This window comes from Terrapene carolina, unplaced genomic scaffold, assembly GCF_002925995.2.
Source record: "Terrapene carolina triunguis isolate 2854851 unplaced genomic scaffold, T_m_triunguis-2.0 Scaffold212, whole genome shotgun sequence".
NCBI classification, from domain to species: Eukaryota; Metazoa; Chordata; order Testudines; family Emydidae; genus Terrapene; species Terrapene triunguis.
This window is the reverse complement of record NW_020664563.1, coordinates 6,299,474-6,322,997: the sequence shown is the minus strand read 5'-3', so window position 1 is coordinate 6,322,997 and position 23,524 is coordinate 6,299,474. Positions and strand designations below refer to the sequence as shown.

Here is a 23,524-nt window from a genome sequence, read left to right as displayed (position 1 = left end):
GAAAAATACAATTTCTTTTATAATTTTTACAGTGCAAATATTTGTAACAAAAAATAATATAAAGTGAGTACTGTACACTTTGTATTCTGTGTTGTAATAGAAATTGATATATTTGAAAATGTAGAAAAACATCCAAAAATATTTAATAAATTTCAATTGGTATTCTATTGTTTAACAGTGTGATTAATCATGATTAATTTTCTTGATAATAATTAATTTGAGTTAATCGCGTGCATATAATGGTCATGAAATGGAAACCCCAGTTGTTGGGCTTAATCCTGAACTCAGTGACAAAACTTTCCTTTGATGTCAAAGGGGCAGAACAAGGCCTGTAATGCAGGTGTGCAAAGGGGCAGAAATCATGTGGGCCCTGCAGCATCACGGGCTCCTAAAGGAAACTGGCTGGACAACTGCCTTCATTTTTGTGTATTTAAAATTCTCACCCTTCACTTGGTGTTAACGCCATTCATTTATTTTTTAATTAACTTGGGCACTGTAGCAAGGGCCTGATTCTCTTCTTACTTGCACTGATTTTACACCAGTTTAACTACTCCTGATTTACCCTAGTGTAGCTGAGAAGATGTATTAATTATATTATAGTGGAGCCTAGAGGCTCCAACTCAGATCAGGGCCCCATTGTACAAGGTGCTGTACATACACATAGTTAGAGAAAGCCCTTGCCCTGAAGAGCTTGCAGTCTAAATAGACAAGATGGAAAACGGAGGCACAGAAAGTGACTGGCCCAAGGTCACATAGTGGTAGAACTGGGATTAGAACCCATATTTCTTTAATGCCAGCCCACGACGCAGTCCACTAGACCATACTGCCTCTCCAGAGGCAGCTGCACTCTACCCACTTTGTGCCTTGCCAGGAAGACCTGGCTTCTCAGGGGAATGAATAGCAAACGTGGCTTGGAGGTGACCCGGCGCCTGAAAAACAAAAATTACCCTCCGATATGCCAAAGAGGGAGAGGGAGCCACTGCACAACAGCCATGGTCCTTTGAAGTAGAAGCTAAAGAGATTTTAAAAACTAATCAAATTAGAGCGATCCCTCTGGGAGCACATATACTTTTACCCTGGCTAAGCAATATCCCGTTTGGGTTTTTAGCACTTTCCAGCAGCTGCTAGTTTAGGAGTGTGACACTGGAGAGATTATTCTGAGCAAGTGCTAAGAGCCAGCACTTCTCCTCGCTCCATTCCCAGACACTCCCCCTCCCTCCAATATAGAATGACAGAGGACTGCCCCGGTTTAAATCACACTCTCAGCCTCTTGGAAAGCACAGGTCCCACTCAGAGCACAATCCAAGCAATTCCCTCTCCCCATCCCATAAACCATCATCACCATGGATGGTAAGGGAGCCCATTTAGCTTTTAAGTCACGCTGGCGCAAGACGGACGAGGAGCTCTGTCGACACAGCATGTCTTTTATCCTGCACAAGGCCATACGAACAGATTTCTTTCAGAGTTACCTCTACCTGCTGGAGCGGCTTCCCCTCAGTGAGTTATCTGTGTGTGTCTGTCTGTGGACAGTGCCTAATGCATTGTGCGAGCTGCCAGAATACAAATAAATTGATAATAACGATAAATAGCTCTGCGAAACCCTAGCACAGACGATAAGGTGCTATACAAGCCAGTCTGTTCTATCCTTCAGCTACCACTGATCTGGCATCACAGTTTATTGTATCTTGGTGCCACAATGGTAAGCATCACAGAAATAGGTGAATTGGCAGATGAGATCTACTTTGCTTGCAGATGCGGTTAATGCTATTTTTTCCCCAGTCACAGTTAAAATAAAAAATGTGTTGGGAGTTTAAGGATGAAAAGCTGCATTGTGTGTGAGTGTGAAAGAGAGAGAGAGAGAGAGAGAGAGAGAGAAACTGGAGCAGACATGCTTTGCTTTCTGGCTGTCAAATGTCCATATTTGTTATCTTTCCAGATGTCCATATCTTTGATCCAAGTCTTGCTTTGCAGGGTGGAAAGGTGCTTGCGAAACAATGCTCTCCCACAATTCACCCAATCCAATTATTTATTTGGTTTCAAAGTACTTCTGGAAGGAAGGGTTAATTTATGGCCAGATTTTCAACAGGAGCTGCTGAATGCCAAGTGCTGAGCCACTTTTTTAGGAAATAGTGCTGAAATAGGATCTGAGCTCTACTGAAATGTCTGGCCCCGAATATGTAAGTTTTAGGATGTCCTACTTCAATTCCCAAAAGCCACAATTGTCCTGATGACAATCAAAAAGAAGCCTGGTTTTGACTTAGGGCTGTATTATTTTAAGATGGTCACTTTGTCAGCTGCATACTGCAAGCTACACTGAATGTTAGAATCACATCAGTTAGCGAGGGAAAGAGCCTTTTAGGTGACATCTTGTTTATCTTATCGGCAGGGCATTCGTTCTTGAGGGTTTCCTCCACATTCACAGGCAACAGATCACCTTCACTGAACATGTGCACCTGCCTTTGACACCAGTGGGAATTCTGTTAGAGATCAAGGCATTTATAGGTCTCTTATAGAGTGGAAGCAGTTGTGTTTTGCACTATTTCTATAGAGCTGCTAAAAAGACAAACAAAATCTGCAACCATCTGAAGTGTCCCATAGAAGATAAATTCTCTTCACCCTAGTCATTCTGTGCTCTTGTCCCAAAGTGTAGCAATGATTCATTAGCTATACCATCGAGACTAGCTGCCTTTCCACTTTTCAGGGTTTTCATGGCTGTGGACAACTCCTCTGTGTTGAGCTGCTCATTGTGGACTTTGTTGTCTGAGGAGTTAGCAAAGTTCCTGCTTGATTTGTTTAGCTTTATACTTTGCTTTGTGGGTTGGTTTGTCAGTTGGGATGAGTTGGTGTGCAGCTTGGTTGGCCCATTCTTTTTTTTGCTATTGTTTCAATCAGCTCCCTTCAGCGGTTGTGCTGCTCATTTCCAATCTCTCTCATAAGCTCACTGGTTTCTTCACTGAATGGATCCAGGTCAAAAAATTCTGAATCTCTCTTATATTGTCGGCTTGCCTGTTCTGAAAGCCCGGGTGTACGTAATGTCCAACATCCCCTAGGGATGTACTTTTGGGCACTCTTTCACACCAGAGAGACAAGTTCGCCACAGTGAACATAGTGCTCAGTTCAAAGGTGAAGCCTTCCCAGGAAGCTTTTCTGAAGTAGAATCTTGGCAGGTGCTTTGTTTTCCTGGGTTGCACTGCAGCCTCTAATGTCACTTGCGCTGGTCTATTATTGCCATAACCTCCCTTCTGAAGTTGCCGGCATTTTCAGAGGTCTCAAAAGCTAGATTGGGATAGTACCCCTTGTTCCATCCAGTGCTTTGGAAGGCACATTTGTCCTTGAAGTCGTAGAGCAAGGTCAACTTGTTAGTTGCTGCCCCCTTCTCAACTTCTTCCCCTTTGTTGGGGAATCCCCAGATGGTTTTGTGACTGTTGAAATCGCCTGTGACAAGACATGATTTTACAGCAGTGGAAGGTCAGTTGGCCATGCAAACTGTTCACGTGGTGGTTTGTAAACAGAAATTGCTGCCCTGATAAGTGTTGTTGTACCGTGGTGCTTCACAGCAGTGTTTTTCCACCAGTCTTTTGTCATGTAAAAGTATTGTGCCACCATAAATGTTGCTTTTGATGTTCACAGCTATATGCATGCCAGGAGTGTTTGGTGCTGTTGCCTTGCCGTCTGTCAGCTGCAAGCACACAACATCTCTTTTCATGCCAGATAGCATGTCAGTCTTCTTCGCAGAGAACCCCTCCACATTGAAACGGACAATTTTTAGTGCCATCTTTGGCTGAGAAGTTTATGTTGAGATCTATGTCTGCGTCTTCTATTGTGGTCTCAGTGGGCATTGCCAGATTTGGTCTCTCTCATGTTTAGCTGCAATGGGAGTCACGATGTGAATGTATCTGACACAACTCCTGGTTGGCTTGATGAGTGGGCAAAAACATGAACTGCGCCCCTCTGGGAGGTGGTGCCAGTGGAGAGGGGAAGCCAGAAGGTGGTGTGTAGCTAAGGGTCCATGAGAAATTCAGGGCCAGACTCCAAAGATCTAAGATCCTGAGCAGCATGTCACTCCCATGTGATCCCTTTCATTGGGGTCACACTTTGAGTGTTACTGCTCTGAATAACAGTAATATGTGCTGCCCCTTTCACACAAACCCCAGCCCTGAAGCACAAGCTGCACGTTCATTCCTCTCCTTTCCATCCATCAGGAGAATGTGAAACTCCATCTCTTGACAAGCCCAATAAAATTGTTCTAGAAATCATCAATGGACTCTCTTAAGTGAGATCTTGTAAAGCCAGCATCCCGGGCCTCAGTTCCACTAGCCTCATCAACAGTGGCTGCAGTATACAGAGAAAGGGGATACATGGGTAGAAGGGCAACAGTCCCTGGAGGAAAGGATAACAGCCAGTGGATCCTTCTATTTCCCAGGGTCTGACAATCACCATGGTCAAGATTTGCAGGGGATCAGCTGCTGCTCCCTTGTTTTTTCTTCCTTTAGTGAAATGTTTCTTTGGAGTATGGAAAATAACCAGTGTTGTGTGTCAAACCCGGGTTTGACCCTTGCTGGGCTCAGCACTCACCTGTGGTATAAATTTCTCAGGCATAACATAAATGTGTAATGGATTAAAGCTTTAATAGTATCCGCTCAGCAGTCGGCTTAAGCAGGTGATGACAAGAGGGGCTGGTAATGCTGCTTTTGTTGGATAAAGGATATCCCTGGCATGCTGCGTATACGTAATCCAATAGCACTATTTTGCTCCTAGTGGTCTTTGGTGGTAATTATTCTCTATTTTACTTCCTTTGCCCCTCCCTCATTTGCCTCCAGGATGTCATTCTGGTGCTCAGGATGGGCAAGCACACACTTATTCCCCACTGAGCTCCTTGCCTTCAGTAAATACAGTCCATGCTCATTCATGAATTGTGGCCTACTCTGGTTTCCACAGTGCAGTCTCACTCGCCTGTTCAGAGACCAGGCAATAATTACAGTCAATGACTCCTTAGAAATGTAAAAGTGCAGTACACCGAAGACAAAATCATAAGAGTTGCAAGCTACATATACTGCATTCCTTTCCTATCATTTTATTTATTTAGTCTACAGGGAGGTCTGTGTTTACATTGTGGCTGAAGGTACCTAAACAGACGGACATTTGGCACTTGCTCACTTCCAGTGCTGCACGTGTATTGGAGATGCACGACCTATGGTAAGACTGGCCACATACTGCACTGCTCACGAGTACTTGTTGCAAATCCACACCAGCATTAGCTTCATCCCTACCTCCTTGTTACTTGCTATTCACAGGCAGTCATGTGATTGGGTCTTCATTCACAGGAATGTTTGGGAACAGCTCTTTTTCATGCAAGGAAAAGCTACATTATCCGCTTTCAAAGCCCGCCTCAAAACTCTCCTTTGCATTGATGCCTACAAAAAACCAACAACTTGACAACACTTAGGTAGAGACCACTGTCTCGCATGCTGACCAATGTTGTCTCATTGTTTCCTTATACTTCCTATCTGTCTGTCTGTATCTATCGGTTGTCTTTTACTTAGATTGTAAGTGCCTACAAATACTTAAAAAGGGTAAGGACGAAAAACCCAGAACATTTAGGACAGATCTCAGTTAATGAAAGAAAAAGGGAAAAGTATCAAATATCAAGTTGAGAATTCATATGTCTTAGACAGCTGCGAATCTACTATTCCTGGTCACCAGCAGACCATGTGATAGTAATATAGAGCCCAAACATTTAAAAACTAAACAATGAAAATAGAAACTCCAAACTCTGGCACCTATTGTGTCACCCTCATCAATTACATATCCCTCCTCCTTTTTGATCTGTGGCAGATGAAGATTTAGGGACTGATGCGCTACCACCTTGCACCGTATATAGTCATTTAGGACCGGACCTTGCAATTAACTCCACTGGTGCCAAGCAGGAAGAAAATATTACAGAAAGTCATAGAATTCTTCACTCAGTCACACTGGTGGGACCGTTTTACTCCTGCTTGGCACACACTTTGCACACTTATAATCAACTACACAAGGTGCTGGGCCTTGGACTCTACAAACCAATTAGCCTCATCTCGGGGTACCTGTACACTGCAATCAGAGGTGTGACTGCAGCACGTGTAGCCATACCAGAGCTAGCTTTGATCGAAGCAGCTCAAATAACAATAGAAGTGAAACTGCAGCAGCACGGGTTGTACAACCTGGGTATGTACTTGAGCAGCTGGCGCATACTGCTGGGACTTCTATGCTATTGTTATTCAAGCTAGCTAGATCAAAGCTAGCTCAGGTAGGTCCATATGTGCGCAGTCATCCTTTTGATTGCCGTGTAGACATACCCATAGTCTAAAACTGTTAATGCAACCCACGGTTTTGCTGTGTAGCAAACAGCTTCTGTGGCTCTAATTTGCATGCGTCTTTGCTCTCAAGTCTGAAATCTACGATTTTGAGTTAACATGGAGCCATCTGGGAAGGTAGGGATGTATTTACACAAGGGGCCTGACCTTGGAAGGTGCTGAGCGGCCTCAGTTCCCATTGACTTTAATGTGAGTTGATGGATCTCAGCACCTTGCCAGAGCCAGTCCAGAATTAATCATCCTTTTTAATTAGGAAGAGAATTTTGCAAATTCTTGGTTTATTCCCACATTCAAAGATCTTACGCGTGCACGCACACACACACACACACACACACACACACACAATCCAATAAGACACCCAATCAGACCATGGAGTATCCCATTATAAATAAATAATATACTTTCTGTTTGCAGTGAAACTTTATGCTTTAACGAGCGAAGTGATCAATGGCGAGATGCAGTTCTATGCCAGAGCCAAACATTTCTATCGGGAGGTGCCAGCGACAGAAGAGGGCATGATGGGAGATTACATTGAGCTGTCCAGTACGGACATTGAATCCTCCAGGGAATTTCTTAGGAAGTTTATTGGGGTAAGTCGTCCGCTCCCATCTTCGGCAAGAAGCAGGGCTCGTGTCATAATTCACATGCATCGTGCCCAGTCCTTCTTCAATTCTTAGGTCCTGATCCTGCAAACCACACCATGCAGGTGGACCCAAGCACTTGCACAGAACCCCAGAGTTCCACGGAGGTTAAGGGGTGGTTCTATTTGTAGGATTGGGGCCATACATAGGCAAAATTCTCACTGGCTTCAGTGGGAGTTTCACCTGTGTAAATGCTACAAGGTCAGACCTAGTCTGATCAGTGAAGTAGGACATGATATACCAAACCAGACTAATACTCCAGCTAGCCCCTACCCTGCCTCTCTCAGAGCCTGTTTCTAAATGTTTCTGAAGAAGTTGTGAGATATCCCATGTGATAGGCTGGGCCTTTTTAGGGCCAGGGCTTTTTCAGAGACGCTTCCCTCTTAAAAGTCTTTCCAATTACAGGGGCGCTCGCTGTCTGAGTCATTCAAAAGAGTTTCTCCAGCATGGGGCATAGGCTACTTGCAGGTTTAAACTAATGTAAATGGTGGATTCTCTGTAACTTGAGGTCTTTAAACTATGATTTGAGGACTTCGTAACTCAGCCAGAAGTTAGGGGTCTGTTACAGGAGTGGGTGGGTGAAGTTCTGTGGCCTTCAATGTGCAGGAGGCCAGACTAGATGATCATGATGGTCCATTCTGACCTTAAAGTCTATGAGTCTATAGAGGTCTGGCTTGTCAATGAAGGTTAAGTACAGTTAGACCCTAGGTCAGGGCTTATCTCCAACCCCTCCCTGTTGTAGTGGGCTTGTACCTGGTCTGGAGGGCCCTTGCTTGTGGCAGAGGTTTGCAAGCCATCTTCCTCCTAGCAGCTCTGTTGCAAGCATTGCTGCCTCTGAGGCCCAGCCACCTTTCTCTGGTTACCCCCCTTTCCAGTGACAGACTCTCCCTTTTAAGCTCATTTCCTACACATGGCACAGGCTCTGCAGGTGCACCTATTTAGTACTGGTTGAGCCCAGAGGAGCTCGTTAGTGGTTTCCTGATTGGGATAGGGGTGTGCCGCATCCCACCCTCTATTAGGCAAACACGGAATAAGCTGCCCATAGAGAAATTTTTTTCCTAACCTCAGTCACTTAGGGACAGATTTTTAAAGATATGTAGGTGCCCAATGATGCAGATGGGTGTCAAGGGAGATTTTCCAAAGCGCCTCGCTGGGGATGTGTTCATTATTCATACTAATGTCTTAAATGTTTGTGCAACCTGCTAAGCTTTCGGCCTCAGTGATATCTCGTGGCAATGAGTTCCATGAGTTAATTAGGCTTTCTATAAAGAAATATGTTTCTTTATCAGGTTTAAATATATTGGGATGGAAAGTGGTGGTAGTTTAACAACACAGAACAACACTACATAGCAATGTAGGGCAGGAAGTGAGAAAGAATATTGTATCCAATAGAAACTACTGGGGGAATATGTCAGTGCAATAGAATTGCCTGAACTAGTAAATCTGTATTAGTAATCATAATAATTAATTATTAATTATTAGTAGTAGTATACTAGCACCTAGAGGTCAGGACCTGTACAAACACATAATAGTCCCTACCCTAAAGAGGCAAAGGATGGGAGGAAGCAATTTGCCCAAGGTCACAGAGGAAATCAGTACCAGAACCAGGAATCAAACCCAAGTCTCCTGATGCCCAGACCACTGGCCAAGTCACTAGACCACACTACACTTATATTGTTAGATGTGCTCACTTCATATTAAATAAATGTCTAACCAATGGTCATAAAATTGCAATCGAAAGCAGCAAAATAATTTTTCACTTCAGTCTTCTCATGCTGGGTAGTGTTGCAGGGGGTTTGCTCCATCTCTGATCAGCATAAAATCTGATGACTAACAATGACTTTACTCCCTTGTACTTTAAAGTTCTCTGCTGCTTTGCACTGAAGGTAGCATCATACTTTGTCTGAGAGGCCATGCGCTCCAATTTACTGCTCACAGATCTGGGAGCCAAGAACCCCTGCATTTAAACTTCAGCTGTGCCAGTGACTTGCTATATGACCTCCCTAGGCCAAATTCTGCCCTTTGCTACACCCTAGGCCAGTGGTTTTCAATCTATGGTCCGTGGACCCCTGAGGGTCTGAAGACTATGGGTATGTCTACACTACGAAATTAGGTCGAATTTATAGAAGTCGATTTTTAGGAAGCGATTTTATACAGTCGATTGTGTGTGTCCTACTAAGCGTATTAAGTCGGTGGTGTGCGTCCACAGTACCATGGCTAGCGTCGATTTTCGGAGCGTTGCACTGCGGGTAGCTATCCTACAGTTCCCACAGTTTCCGCTGCCCATTGGAATTCTGGGTTGAGCTCCCAATGCCTGATGGGGCAAAAACATTGTCGCGGGTGGTTTTGGGTACATGTCGTCAGTTGCCCCTCCCTCTGTGAAAGCAATGGCAGACAATCGTTTTGCACCTTTTTTCCGTGCCAGCGCCATACTGCTTTCAGCAGACGGTGCAGTAGGACTGCTAACGTCATCATCCAACCACTGCTTTCGCTGCAACTCTGCTCTCCTGCTCTCCTGGTGCCATGAATCCACCTCACAGGTTCTCTCGTCATTCTTTATAAATATCTATTCTCGTGGCATCCCGTCGTCATCCACCACTTCCGCGGCAACTCTGCTCTCCTACTCTTGTCTTGATAGTGAATTTCTCTAGGTTGTCTGTCATGGGCTCCCGGGAACGTGTGTTCTTCATCAGGAAATGTGCGCTATGCTAACTGTCGTCATCCACCGCTTCTGCTGCAACTCTGCTCTTCTGCTCTCCTGCAGACGCCATACCACAGCAAGCATGGAGCCCGCTCAGCTCACCGCTGCTGTTGTGAGCGTTGTAAACACCTCACGCATTATCCTGCAGTATGTGCAGAGCCTGCAAAATCAGGTGAGGAGGGGATGACAGCGTGATCACGATAGTGATGAGGACATGGATACGGACTTCTCTCAAAGCCTAGCAATTTGGACATCATGGTGGTAATGGGGCAGGTTCATGCCATGGAACGCCGATTCTGGGCCCGGGAAACAAGCACAGACTGGTGGGACCACATAGTGTTGCAGGTCTGGGATGACTCCCAGTGGCTGCAAAACTTTTGCATGCGTAAGGGCACTTTCATGGAACTTTGTGACTTGCTTTCCCCTGCCCTGAAGCACCAGAATACCAAGATGAGAGCAGCCCTCACAGTTGAATTACCGTTGGGGATGTTGAAATGCCTATAGTTATCCTTGGGGACCCAGCCTACCCCTTAATGCCATGGCTCATGAAGCCATACACAGGCACCCTGGACAGTAGTAAGGAGCAGTTCAACTATAGGCTGAGCAAGTGCAGAATGGTGGTAGAATGTGCATTTGGACGTTTAAAAGCTCGCTGGCGCAGTTTACTGACTAGGTTAGACCACAGCAAAACCAATATTCACATTGTTATTGCTGCTTGCTGTGTGCTCCATAATATCTGTGAGAGTAAGGGGAAGACGTTTATGGCAGGGTGGAAGGTTGAGGCAAATCGCCTGGCAGCCAATTACGGGGTGATAGTTCTGTTTGTTTCTCCTTGATGAAAACCCGCCCCCTTGGTTGACTGTACTTCCCTGTAAGCCAACCAACCTCCCCCCTTCGATCACCGCTTTCAGAGGCAATAAAGTCATTATTGTTTCAAAATCATGCATTCTTTATTAATTCATCACACAAATAGGGAGAAAACTCGCAAGGTAGCCTGGGAGGGGCGGGTGAGGAGGGAAGCACCGGGTGGGGTGATGGATGAGGGGAGGACAATGCCACACTACAGTTCAAAACTTATTGAATGCCAGCCTTCTGTTGCTTGGGCAATCCTCTGGGGTGGAGTGGCTGGGTGCCCATAGCCTCCCTCCCCCGTGTTCTTGGGCGTCTGGGTGAGGAGGATATGGAACTTGGGGAGGAGGGCAGGCGGTTATACAGGGGCTGCAGCGGCGGTCTGTGCTCCTGCTGCCTTTCCTGCAGCTCCACCAGATGCCTGAGCATGTTGGTTTGCTCCCACATTAGGCTCATTAGCCTCTGGGACGGAGATGATAGGGGGAGCATAGAAACATTTGCAGCTGCGGGAGGAAAAAAAGGGAGAATAGTATTTAAAAAGATACATTTTAGAGAACAAAGGGAAGACTATTTCACACTGAATCAAGCGATTCACATTATATAGCACATGTGCTTCACCCGCCCCCCGCCCCCACTGCGTGGCTAGTATCAGGGAAGATCCCTCTCAGCCAAACGCGAACAGCTCAGCATGAACGGGCCTCCACCCACCACATGGCAAAGCCTTTCAGAGTACCTCCACGAGAGCTTCATGGAGATGTCCCTGGAGGATTTCCACTCCATCCCCAGACACGTTAACAGACTTTTCCAGTAGCTATACTGGCCACGAATGCATCCCAAGCCTTCAGGGAAAATTAAACATTAAACATGCTTGCTTTTAAACCCTGTATTATATTTACAAAGGTACACTCACCAGAGGTGCCTTCTCCGGCTTCATGGTCCGGGAGCCCGCTTTGGCAGGGTTGGGAGGGTATTAGCTCCAGGGTGATGAACAGTTCCTGGCTGCTGGGGAGAAGGGATTCTCCGCTTGCCTGCTGTGTGCTTGCCTGCTGCGAGGATTCTTCTCCCCATACAGCGATCAGATCCAGTACTTCCCATCCAGTACCTCCATGCTGGAGCTCTTTTGCAATTCTGGGACTCCATAGTCACTTGTGCTGATCAGCTTGCCACGCTGGCCAAACAGGAAATGAAATTCAAAAGTTCCCGGGGCTTTTCCTGTCTACCTGGCCAGTGTATCTGAGTTGAGAGTGCTGTCCAGAGCGGTCTCAATGGAGCACTTTGGGATAGCTCCTGGAGGCCAATGTCGTCGAATTGCGTCCACACTACCCCAAATTCGACCCGGCAATGTCGATTTCAGTGCTAATCCCCTCGTCGGGGAGGAGTACAGAAACCGATTTTAAGATCCCTTTAAGTCGACAAAAATGGCTTCGTCGTGTTGATGGGTGCAGGGTTAAATTGATCTAACGCTACTAAATTCGACCTAAACTCGTAGTGTGGACCAGGGCTATGTCTAAGATTTCCAAAGGGGTCCGCACCTCCATTCAAAATTTTTTAGGGATCCGCAAATGAAAAAAGGTCAAAAACCACTGCCCTAGGCAACCTGTTGGAGTCAAGGGATTAGTTGGAGCACTGTGTCTCTGTGTAACATGAAACTAACAGCATTTACTTTCGACCTCTCAGGGGTGTCATGGGAACAAATTAGTCAAAGTCCATACAATGCTTGGAAAAAGTAAAGTGCTGACATTACTTGCTTTTTCTTTTAAAGGGGCTAAACACTTTGACAAAATGCGTTTGTTCTGAATGAAATTTACCCATGTGCACAGAGGTCACCTCAGGCTTCTGCATCACTTACGTCCTCCAGAAAGGACTTAAGTAGAACTCAAGCAGTGCATAAACCTGTGTCACCCTTCCCGGACAACATGTGGATTCACACATTTCTGAGCAGTAAATTTATATCATGTTCTTACTCCCATTGTTTGTCTAGTGAAAATTCCTGGTGCTTCAACAATCTGCAGAATTTCTCACGGGGAGTCTTGATTCTGTCACAGAATTGTTGTATTCTGAAACCAAACCAGATTTTTCAGAATCTTACCCTCCCTGCTTCCATATGCTGTTTGTGTTTTTCGGCTCACTGTGGGTATGTCGACACTGCAGTTAGAGATGTGACTGCAGCACAACTAGAGATGGATCTAGATAGCTCAAGTAACAATAGCAATGAAGCCATAGCAGCATGGTCAGCTGCATGGACTATCCCCACCCAGGGCCCTGGGTACATACTCAAGAAACTAGTTGGTACAGTGCTACTCTAGCTAGATCAAAGAGAGAAATCATATTCTGTGCATCAGGTATGATGACAGATACAAAATACCTAGAGATAGAGTTTTTGTTTCTGTTTTTAGCCAGGTCTGTCTGGCATACTGTACTCACAGAACATGATGCAGAGATACCCTGAATGCCCAAGATCCAATGAGATGGAATCTTGCAGGGTTTGCTAGTTCTGATGTAGTTTATATGATCCCCTCTGTTTAGTTGATTGTAGTCCTGAGGTTTATATTCTTTTCAGATCCCTGCAAGTTGAATCTAAGGGCAGGTCTACACTACAGGGTTAAGTGGACCTAAATTACGCAACTCCAGCTACGTGAATAACGTAGCTGGAGTCAATGTAACTTAGGTTGACTTATTGCGGTGTCTATATTGCGCTGGGTTGACAGGTCTCCTGTTGACTTACCTTACACTTCTTGTTCCGGTAGAATACCAGAGTTGACAGGAGAGCGATCAGTGGTCGATTTAGCGGGTCTTCATTAGACCTGCTAAATTGACCCCCAGTGGATCGATTGCCACAGCATCGATCCATGGTAAGTGTAGACATACCCATAGTCACATACACTTATGTTCACTGGCTTTCTGTGGGGTGGTCTTCACTGCAGAGTTAACTTGTGTTATCTACATTCAAGTGACTCCTCTCAAGTTAGTCTAGCTGGAGTGAGAGTGGCCACACTGCAAAATAACACTCAAGCTGCTGTATCCACACCGGTATTGCACTAAGTAGGACTGTTGCTAGGACTTCTGGGGACACATCCCATGGTTCTTTCTGCTGCACTAAGCTGAGTCCCACTATGAACTCTTTTCCAGTATGGAGGTGAACTTGTATGTCCTATCTGGGCATACAAGGGGAATTTTGGGAAGGCATTGGAGGACTATCAGTAGCTCAGGAACACTAGACATTAGTCCAGTTGTGTTGTCAGAGTCTAGGTCAGTGTGTTACAATGGAATCCCTGCTGACCCACTGGCAGAGCCCTCTGCCACTGTCAGGGCCCTGGGCTGGGACCCGGTGGAGTAGGGTGGGCCCGGGTCCCCTTGCAGCTGCCTCACCCTTCGGATGACCACCTACCCACCTTAGGCTGGATGACCTGCGTTTGCTTACTTCTCTGCCCTGCGCCAGGGCCAGAGCCCTGAGACTGCTACTTCCCCTATTGAGCATTGCATTTATAGGTACAACATAATGAGGGAGTGTGGCCTCCCTTTGAGATTGATGGGGAGGGCTGGCCACTAACCACTACATGATGTTATTGGCTCATTTGTTGGATCTGAACGCTGAAGGATAGGGCATGGTCATTATTTTATTATCCAATGAATGCCAAATAGTTTGGCCTAGTATTCGGTGTATAGTGAATCCAAACCCAAATACTCTCATGCCCCAATCCTCTGCCTTCTGTCTGCATCCTGTTACTCCTAGAGCTGATTGAAGTCTTGTCATCAGAATGTTTTTTGACCAACAATGGCTTTTTGACCAAAATGATTTTTTTTTGGTGTGGAAAATTTTCATTTGGGTTGAAGTTTTCCAGTTGTTAGATGACAAAATGGAAATTGAGTATTTTGCGGTAAAAGTTTTCAATTCTCAGTAAAGTTTTTGGTGTCTGAACACTGAAAATTTTTATCAAAATTTTTTTTGATTAGTGAATTATTTTCCCTTTTTAATTTTGTGTTTGTCAACAAATTTGCATTGCAAATTTTGGAAAAAAAACACAAACTTTATGATTTTTTTGTGGAAAAATAACTTTTTTCTTTTTTTTTTTTTAACCAACTCTAGTTCCTCTCTCCTCACCTGCAGCTTCCCCCCTGAGACAGGAAGCAGTAATGGAAAAGTTCCTGTGTTCTAATGCCTTCTCTGCCACTGCCCTTCTCTGCATTCCTTTCCACTCCTCCAAGGCCTTGAGCAGTGATGCCATAAGCCTCTGCCGTGGCTGCCTGTGGTGGGCTGTATAAACTCTGCACTAACAGAGAAGGAGCTTGGGAAGCTCTGTGCGCTAAGGTAACCCTGCCAATCATGCATGGTAAGCAGGAAAGCTTTAAAAGGAGGAAGCTGCAGTCCGCAAGGGGGAAGCCCTGAGAAGGGGGCGGCTGGAGTAGCTCCTGAAACAGCAGGAAGAACCTTCACTCCAAAAACGCCCCCAGCTCTTCAAGGAGTCCAGTGAACTTCAGGGACAAACCCGATAGGTAAAGACTAAGGCAGCTATCCAGGCACCTCTGAAGTAAGATGGTGCCTCTGCCCTGTCTGCTTTTCACTGATCTCAGAAAGGGCTTGTTTTGTGTTGAACCTTTGCTTTCCCCCTACCCATCAACCAAGCAGGGCCCACAAGGGCAGGACCCACTACAAGGACTAAGAGGGTACGACTTGTACTGGAGTAACCCCATGGTGGTAACTGGGCATGGCAAGAGTCCAGAGCCCCACTAGGGAGATGCCCCAGAAAGACTCGTTTTACACTGCCATATCTCTAAGGAGCTCCATGAGCCCCTCATTCTGCTACTTGCCAGAGCTTTTGAATATGTACATCTCCTACAGGATAGCAGCTTAGGGGCCGAGATGGCATGAGGGAACCAACCAGCAGAGTGCTTTCCATCCAAACACAGGGCTGGTCAAAAGTCTGTCTGGCAAAACTGTTTGACAGTGGAAAATTGGGTTTTCAACTCAATTAAGTTTTTTTTGCTAAAAAGGGTCTGCTCTCTGTGGAAAATTTTGATTTTTCATTAAAATACAGGGCACCCGAAATTCAGATGATTTCAGCTGAAAATCAAAATATTTCAATATTTTGATTAAAAATGGTTTGAAAAAAACTGCAATGCCTCATGGGAACTGTAGTTCAAGTGGTTCATGCTCACATTCTCCCCTGTAGGCGGGCCTTCCAGGTCAGATTACATCTTCCATGATACACCACTTTCTCCCCTCTTGCTGAGGGACCCGGGTGCCTCATAGGGGGCTGCTGGCCATGGTGCATCATGGGAGATGAAGTCTGGCCAGACAGGTCTGCCTAACAGAGAATGGGAGCATAAGGTATCCAAACTACAACTCCCATGAGGCAGTGTGGTGCCATTTTCAATCAGAATGTTTTGTTTTTTGATAATGCACTGAAAAGCCAAAAATGAATAATAATAACGAATGCTCTTTGGCTAGTGAAGAGTTCATGGGACAGGCATTCTCCACAGGCCAAGGACATTCTTAATTAGCCAAAGAACATTTGTCATGTTCATTTACATGCTGTTCACTAGGTGCATGGACAATATCTAATCGTATGTAGATTAGTAGGTACATTTACAGAGGACGAGACAGTCCCCTTACAAGGAACCCTGGATAAGAGGCAGCCTAAGGAAGGAGTTTTGTGACCCTAACTTCTCTGATGTGAATTTCCATGTGACTTACTAGCAAGTCCTTACAGGCTGGGGACCGACTGGCTAAGTGGCAGTTTGGCAGAATAGGGCCTGGGGATTACAGTGGACGAGAAGCTGGATATGAGTCAGCATAGAAGAAGGCTAATGGCATATTGGGCTGCATTAGTAGGAGCATTGCCAGCAGATCGAGGGAAGTAATTATTCCCCTCTATTCGACACTGGTGAGGCCACATCTGGAGTATGGCATCCAGTTTTGGGCCCCCCGCTACAAAAAGGATGTCGACAAATTGGAGAGAGTCCAGCGGAAGGCAACAAAAATGATTAGGAGGCTGGGGCACATGATTATGAGGAGAGACTGAGGGAACTGGGCTTATTTAGTCTGCAGAAGAGAAGAGTGAGAGGGGGATTTGATAGCAGACTTCAACTACCTGAAGGGGGGTTCCAAAGAGGATGGAGCTAGGCTGTTCTCAGTGGTGGCAGATGACAGAACAAGGAACAGTGGTCTGAAGTTGCAGTGGGAGAGGTTTAGGTTGGATATTAGGAAACACTATTTCACTAGGAGGGTGGTGAAGCACTGGAATGGGTACCTAGAGAGGTGGTGGCATCTCCATCCTTTGAAGTTTTTAAGGCCCGGCTTGACAAAACCCTGGCTGGGATGATTTAGTTGGTGTTGGTCCTGCTTTGAGCAGGGGGTTGGACTAGATGACCTCCTGAGGTCCCTTCCAACCCTAATCTTCTATGAGTCTATTAAATATTAGATCTGGTCTGATGAATGCATCAGTAAAAAGCTATGATAGAACTGGTTGGAAAACAGGGATTTTTCCTGTGGAAAATTTTGGGTTTACCCTGTGCAGGACCGAGACACACTCTTGCAAGCAAGGTCAGATTAATCCTCAGAAATGGGCAAAGCAGGACAAGTAGAGTGAGTGGCTGTGGGTGAGATCTTTCCAGGCCTCTGTGTTTATTCTACAGCTACCTCATGTAACTAGATGCACAGCCAGTATATTTATAGCCATGATGTCGTCCTTGGGACTGTCCTTTGACCTTAATAATCTGCTGAATTAATCATTGAAAGGGGGCCCAAGAAGTGATGATATACAAGCCTCTGACATGATTTATTCTTAGTCTTGTTGGAGGAGGTTGTTTAATAAGCTGATAGAGCCAAATCCTTCCTTGATGTATCTTTTTTGAAAGGTATGGAGTTACAGCAGGGATGACCTTGGCCCTTAGCTTTCATTTCAACACTGAGTTACATAGGAGAGGGGAGAAGGTGTTTACATTTGTCTCCAATGTGTTTTCTTTAAAGATAAATTAGCTTGGAGGAGTTCCAGTCTCACAGTTAATGCCTGCACACTGCTAAAATTCCCGTTTTACAGCAAAACAGCGGGTTCTTAAGAGCTAGAATAGAAGCTGCTGCTATAATTAAGCGAGAAATACATCTATTAGAAAAATCCTTTTTCAGCAGATCATTGTTACTTTCTCATACACACACCTTTGGTGCTGAGATTGATCATGTCCAATCTCTGTACAGAGATGATGTTTTTTAAAAAATGTTCAGCAAAATCAATTTGTCCATTTTTGAATTCTATGTATCGGGGGTGGGGAGATACATTTTCCCCACATGATTCAATCCTTTGGGTGATCAGAACTCAACCATGCCTGTATTGCATTTGTTTAAGCACAGTGTGTTTTGCAGAGATTAAATGTATGCTTAAATCTACTGTTAAGGTTTAGCTGTCTTCAGAGGACCGTGGGGTGGGTTAGTTTTGGTGGATGGGCAGGTGTGAATAGATGAGAACTGAACTTGCAAGGACTTGACAAAATGGGTGAATGTTTTAGGAAGACTAAGGACTCGTGAAAACATTATGATCACCATTGTGCCAAGCAAAAGACTCCCTGCTTTGTAGGAATGAGCACAGGTCTGGGACTTAGGTGGTCCCAAGTTCTAGTCTATTGTCAGGGACTTGTCACTTAAACATTCCTTAATTAGGCCTCCCAGCGTTCCTAGGCTGTATGCAAATATGGCTACCTACAGATGGGTAAACTGAGCCCAGAGAGGTTGGGTGATTTTCCCAAGGCAGGGGCGTAGCGACTGGAGGGAGACATGTCCCCCTCCAACATTTTACTATCCCGTTGATGGACAAGGTGGGTGAGGTAATATATTTTATTGGACCATCTTCTTTTGGTGAAAAAGACACGTTTTTGAGTTACACAGGACTCAAAAGCATGTCTCTTTCACCAGCAGAAGTTGGTCCAATAAAAGATATTACCTCATCCACCTTGTTTCTGTAATATCCTAGGACTAACACAGCTACAACAACACTGTAAATATCCTGTTGATGGTCATTTGTGGCCAATCTTGTCAGCTAACTTGATTCTTCCCAATCATGCCTGAACATGATAAAGTGCTATAATGAAGACAAGCCCCCACAGGAGAACTTGATAGAGCCATTCAAAGTTAAGAGTTTAGTACAAGACCCTGTCCCACTGACCAAAACCAAAAAGGCATGCCATGAAGTTAATGACCAGTAAATGCAGGCCACCTGTGAAACTCCCTGCCACTGGGGATCACAGAGTTAATCATCTGGATAATTTTCTGTCTGGTAATGATATTTCTAGGTTTGCATGTTAAGCTTAGTCAGAGCTCATGCATTAGACTGTAAGCTGATTGCAGCAGGGGACAGGGGAGAATTTCCATCTGTGCTGACACTACCATCAAATTCTGTACAGCACTGCAAAACTGACTATGTGCACAATGAGGCGTTTCCTTTTCAGTGTCAAGTATACAATTGTGATGGAGACAAGAAAGTGGATTTGATGGACTAATGGCGTGATCCAGCGATCCTCCTGGTGGTGCTATTCCTGGCTTTTAAATGATTTTCTTGTACTCCGCAGGGCCCTGGGAAAGCTGGCACTGAGTGTGCCCTCGACTGTGGTTCTGGGATTGGACGGGTCACTAAGCATGTCCTCTTGCCAGTTTTCAAGAGTGTGGAATTGGTGGATATGATGGAGAATTTCCTGGCTGAGGCCCAGAACTATTTACAGGGCAGGAAGGACAGAGTAAAGATGTACTATTGCTACAGCCTCCAGGAATCACTCCAGCCCCCCAAAAATATGATGTCATCTGGATACAGTGGGTTTCAGGTTAGCTCACCATGAATTTATATATATAATGAACCATATATATATTGCATTAAAATACATGTTCAAAGAATGTTGAGGTTGCAGAGTCAGGTACTCAAAAGTTAGGAAATGCCTGAATTAAGGTTGCCAGGGCATGGGCACTGGCAGAGGTGGGGCATTGAGAACACAGGAAATACAGTTTCCTTGTTTTCAGTTCTAGTGCACCATTGCAGTCCCCAGCTGCCAGGAGGAGCAACTGCAGGAAAATACTGCTGCACACCAGCAGCCCTGGAAAGGAGCATGCTCAGTCACTGTGGGTATGGCACATTGTAGTCTGGTCGTCATGTTTATTATGGTAGTGCCTAAGGACCAAGCAAAATGGAGCTCCATTGTGCTAGGTGCTGTACAAACACAATGCATTAGATCAGGGGTCGGCAACGTTTGGCACGCGGTTTGACAGGGTAAGCACCCTAGCGGGCCGGGCCTCTTTATTTACCTGCTGACGCGGCAGGTTCGGCCGATCGCGGCCCCCACTGGGAGGAGATGGCAAGAGGGTCTGTTTTGGAGTGAAGCCGAGTAGAAGAGCTTGGCTTGTTTAGCCTAACCAAAAGAAGGCTGAGGGGAGATATGATTGCTCTTTATAAATATATCAGAGGGATAAATATCAGGGAGGGAGAGGAATTATTTAAGCTTAGTACCAATGTGGACACAAGAACAAATGGATATAAACTGGACATTAGGAAGTTTAGACTTGAAATTAGACGAAGGTTTCTAACCATTAGAGGAGTGAAGTTCTGGAACAGTCTTCCAAGGGGAGTAGTGGGGGCAAAAGACATATCTGGCTTCAAGACTAAGCTTGATAAGTTTATGGAGGGGATGGTATGATGGGATAGCCAAATTTTGGCAATTAATTCATCTTTGATTATTAGCAGGTAATTAGTCCCAATGGTCTGTGATAGGATGTTAGATGTGGTGGGATCTGAATTGCTACAGAGAATTCTTTCCTGGGTGCTGGCTGGTGAGTCTTGCCCATATGCTCAGGGTTTAACTGATCGCCATATTTGGGGTCGGGAAGGAATTTTCCTCCAGGGCAGATTGGCAGAGGCCCTGGAGGTTTTTCACCTTCCTCTGCAGCGTGGGGCACGGGTCACTTGCTGGAGGATTCTCTGCACCTTGAGGTCTTTAAACCACGATTTGAGGACTTCAATAACTCAGACATAGGTTAGGGGTTTGTTACAGGAGTGGGTGGGTGAGATTCTGTGGCCTGCGTTGTGCAGGAGGTCAGACTAGAATCATTAGATGATCATAATGGTCCCTTCTGACCTTAAAGTCTATGGGTCTATAAGTCTAAGAGAAGAGACTGAGGCAGGAGGATCAGCCAATCGGAGCAGGGCAGAGAAAGAATGTCCAAAGGTCCCTGCTGTGGCTGCTTCTGTTCCTATAACAGGAGCTGCCTGAAGATGGAGCAGACTTGGTGCAGATGGACTCCGCAGAGAATTTAGCTGCCAAATTTCACGTTCCTGGAGGTATTAGGCTAGGCCCTCCTCAAGCGCCCTCACAAGGAAGGAAGGTGCCCTGCAGATGCCTGGCCTCAGTTTCCTTCCCAACTAGGGTGACCAGATGTCCCGGTTATATAGGGACAGTCCCAATATTTGGGGCTTTCTCTTATATAGGCGCCTATTACCTCCCACCCCCTGTCCCAGTTTTTCACACTTGCTCTCTAGTCACCCTACTACCAACACTCCTCCAACACTCTCTTGGGCTGAGAACACCCTCGTCATGGAGTAATTTATCATTATACATGTCTCAAAGGCATATAGCAAGTCCCATATCGTAACTCCAAATACCTCTGGCTCTACTGCCTTTTGTCACTCACTTCTCCCTCAGTCCCCAATCTCCCTTTAAGGGGAGATTTCCTGGGCTTGTCCCTATCATCCCCTAATGGAGTTCAAAGACTCAAACAAAGCAACAATGCAAACAACAGCCACTCACCCTGGGGTTAGGGAAGGGCTTACACCCCATCTGGGTTCTTTCCTTGCTCTGTGTATGGGACTGAAACCACAGGGCCCTCTAGGCCTTCCTTCACCCCAGCACTCACAGAGATTGGCAGGTAATGTCCCCACTACTGCTCTGCAGGCCCTTGGCTTCCTTCAGCCTCTGTTCTTTCCCTCGTCCCTGCCCCTCCTTATACAGGACAATGGCCACAGGAGCACTCCCTGGGGCTCTGGAGTTCCTACCACCCAGGACCCCCTACTTCTGGCCTGTCACTCTCTCCTCGCTGGTTCTCAAGCCTCCTTATATGTCTTCTGACCCCAGGTGCTACCCTGCCCTCTAATCAGCCCTAGCTAGGGCACACCTATTTAGTCACAAGACTGAGGCCCTCTCCCTTAAAGGGGGTCATGCTATGGTGTGAATTCCATTAAAGGGGCCAGTTCAATTGGTGGTATAGTCAAGCACATAGCTGCCTTCCAACCAGTTGATCTGAGTTTGATTCCTCACCAATGCAGCAGTGTGGCTTTACCAAGGGTCATGGTGGATTCTCCATCACTGACCATTTTTACATCAAGACTGGATGTTTTTCTAATGGATCTGCTCTAGGAATTATTTTGGGGAAGGTCTCTGGCCTGGGTTATACAGAAGGTCAGACTAGATGACCACAATGGTCCCTTGTGGCTTTGGAATCTCTATGAATCTATGAAAAACCCTGTGACTCTGGTTCACAGCATGGGGGCACTAGAGCTTTGTAACTAAACATTTGTACATGTTTTTAAACATGGGGGGGGGGGGGGGGGGAATCAGATTTCCCCCTAAACTTGGTTTTGGAAACGGCTGAACCGTTTTTGCAGAAAATTAAAAAAAAAAAAAAATTCTTTATGAGGCAGACACATGACATGGACTATTTTAACCCAAATGGTTAAGTTTGGCAAAGTTTGAAGCAACTGAAAACAGGATCTTATAATGGAAACTCTTACGCTAGCTTAAGTATAGATGGCTCTATCAGCTGGACCTATGACACAAGTGATGGTGTTATTATCTTATCTGCAAATGCTGTGGAGTGAACCGTGCTTGCCAGGAAAAGAAGCCGTGGAGTCAGGCTTCTCAAATACCTGCTGTGTGTGAAATAAAGAGGCAGTAAGGTTGTCAAACTCTTTGGATCGTCCAGCTTCAAGTGCCCCTACTGGCAGCTGAGTGCAACAAGAAAATGGCAAATTCAAGGGTGTCCTTAACTGCTTACGGCCAAATCAAAAGCACAAGCCTGGGACATTAACATGCTAGCTACCATGTCCCATCCCAAATCTGAGCAAAGTTAAGAAATTAAAGCTGTAGGGAGAACAATGTGGCTCATGGGGCAGGGAATCTAGATCCACTTCATTCTAAATGGGAACATGGCATGACTGTGAGCCTTTTAATGAGAAGTTTTGCTAAATGAAACAAAATGAAATAGGTTTAATCACATTGATTCATGTTTATGGAATGGAAAGTGACCTGTTTCAGGTCATCTCATACACTTGATGGTTGGGTGATTTCAGTGCATTTGGTGTACCCTTGCGTGTGCACAATTAACTCTTTAAAAACACCTGCAATGACATGTTGACCCAACGGCCTGCTCCCAAGCCACAACATCTGAGAGGCTAAGGCCTTGTCTACACTAGAAAAGGTTTGGTGGCATTGCTATACCAAACTTTCCTAGTGTAGATTCAGCTTATACCAGCAAAAGAGTGATGGTATAAGGAAGAAAACCTGGTGTCCTATGAGTCTGTCTCCTGCTCTCATCCTGGGAAACACTTCTATTAGTTACTTTGCCTCAAATAAGTGGAGTATAAATAAGCTGATGAAGTCAAGATCCAGCTGAGATGAGTCCAATCAGATGGCACTGGAATGGTGAACCACAACCCATTTCTGTCTCTTCACCTGTAGGATACCTGACGGATAAAGATCTCCTGGAGTTTCTTATCCGGTGTCAAAATGGCTTGAAGGATAATGGCATTGTCATTCTCAAGGACAATGTGGCCCGGGAAGGCTGTATCATGGACCCATTGGACAGCAGCGTGATCCGAGATCTGAGCATCCTCCAGAGCCTCGTTGAGAAAAGTGGACTCACCATCCTGCAGCAGGAGAGGCAGGAGGGCTTCCCTGAGCAGTGTGTCCCCGTCTGGATGTTGGCCATGCAAAAGGACCCTGGCCTACCCTGA

At 45.5% G+C, this 23,524-nt stretch overlaps 1 protein-coding gene across 1 annotated transcript; it reads left to right on the top strand.

The window, feature by feature from the left end:
- The first annotated feature begins 1,343 nt into the window (after window positions 1-1,343).
- On the top strand, window positions 1,344-23,524 carry LOC113407564 (alpha N-terminal protein methyltransferase 1B-like). The gene is given in 5 exon segments (XM_026656214.1): window positions 1,344-1,497; window positions 6,768-6,943; window positions 19,104-19,299; window positions 19,302-19,352; window positions 23,250-23,524. Coding segments are annotated over 5 exon segments (852 nt in total).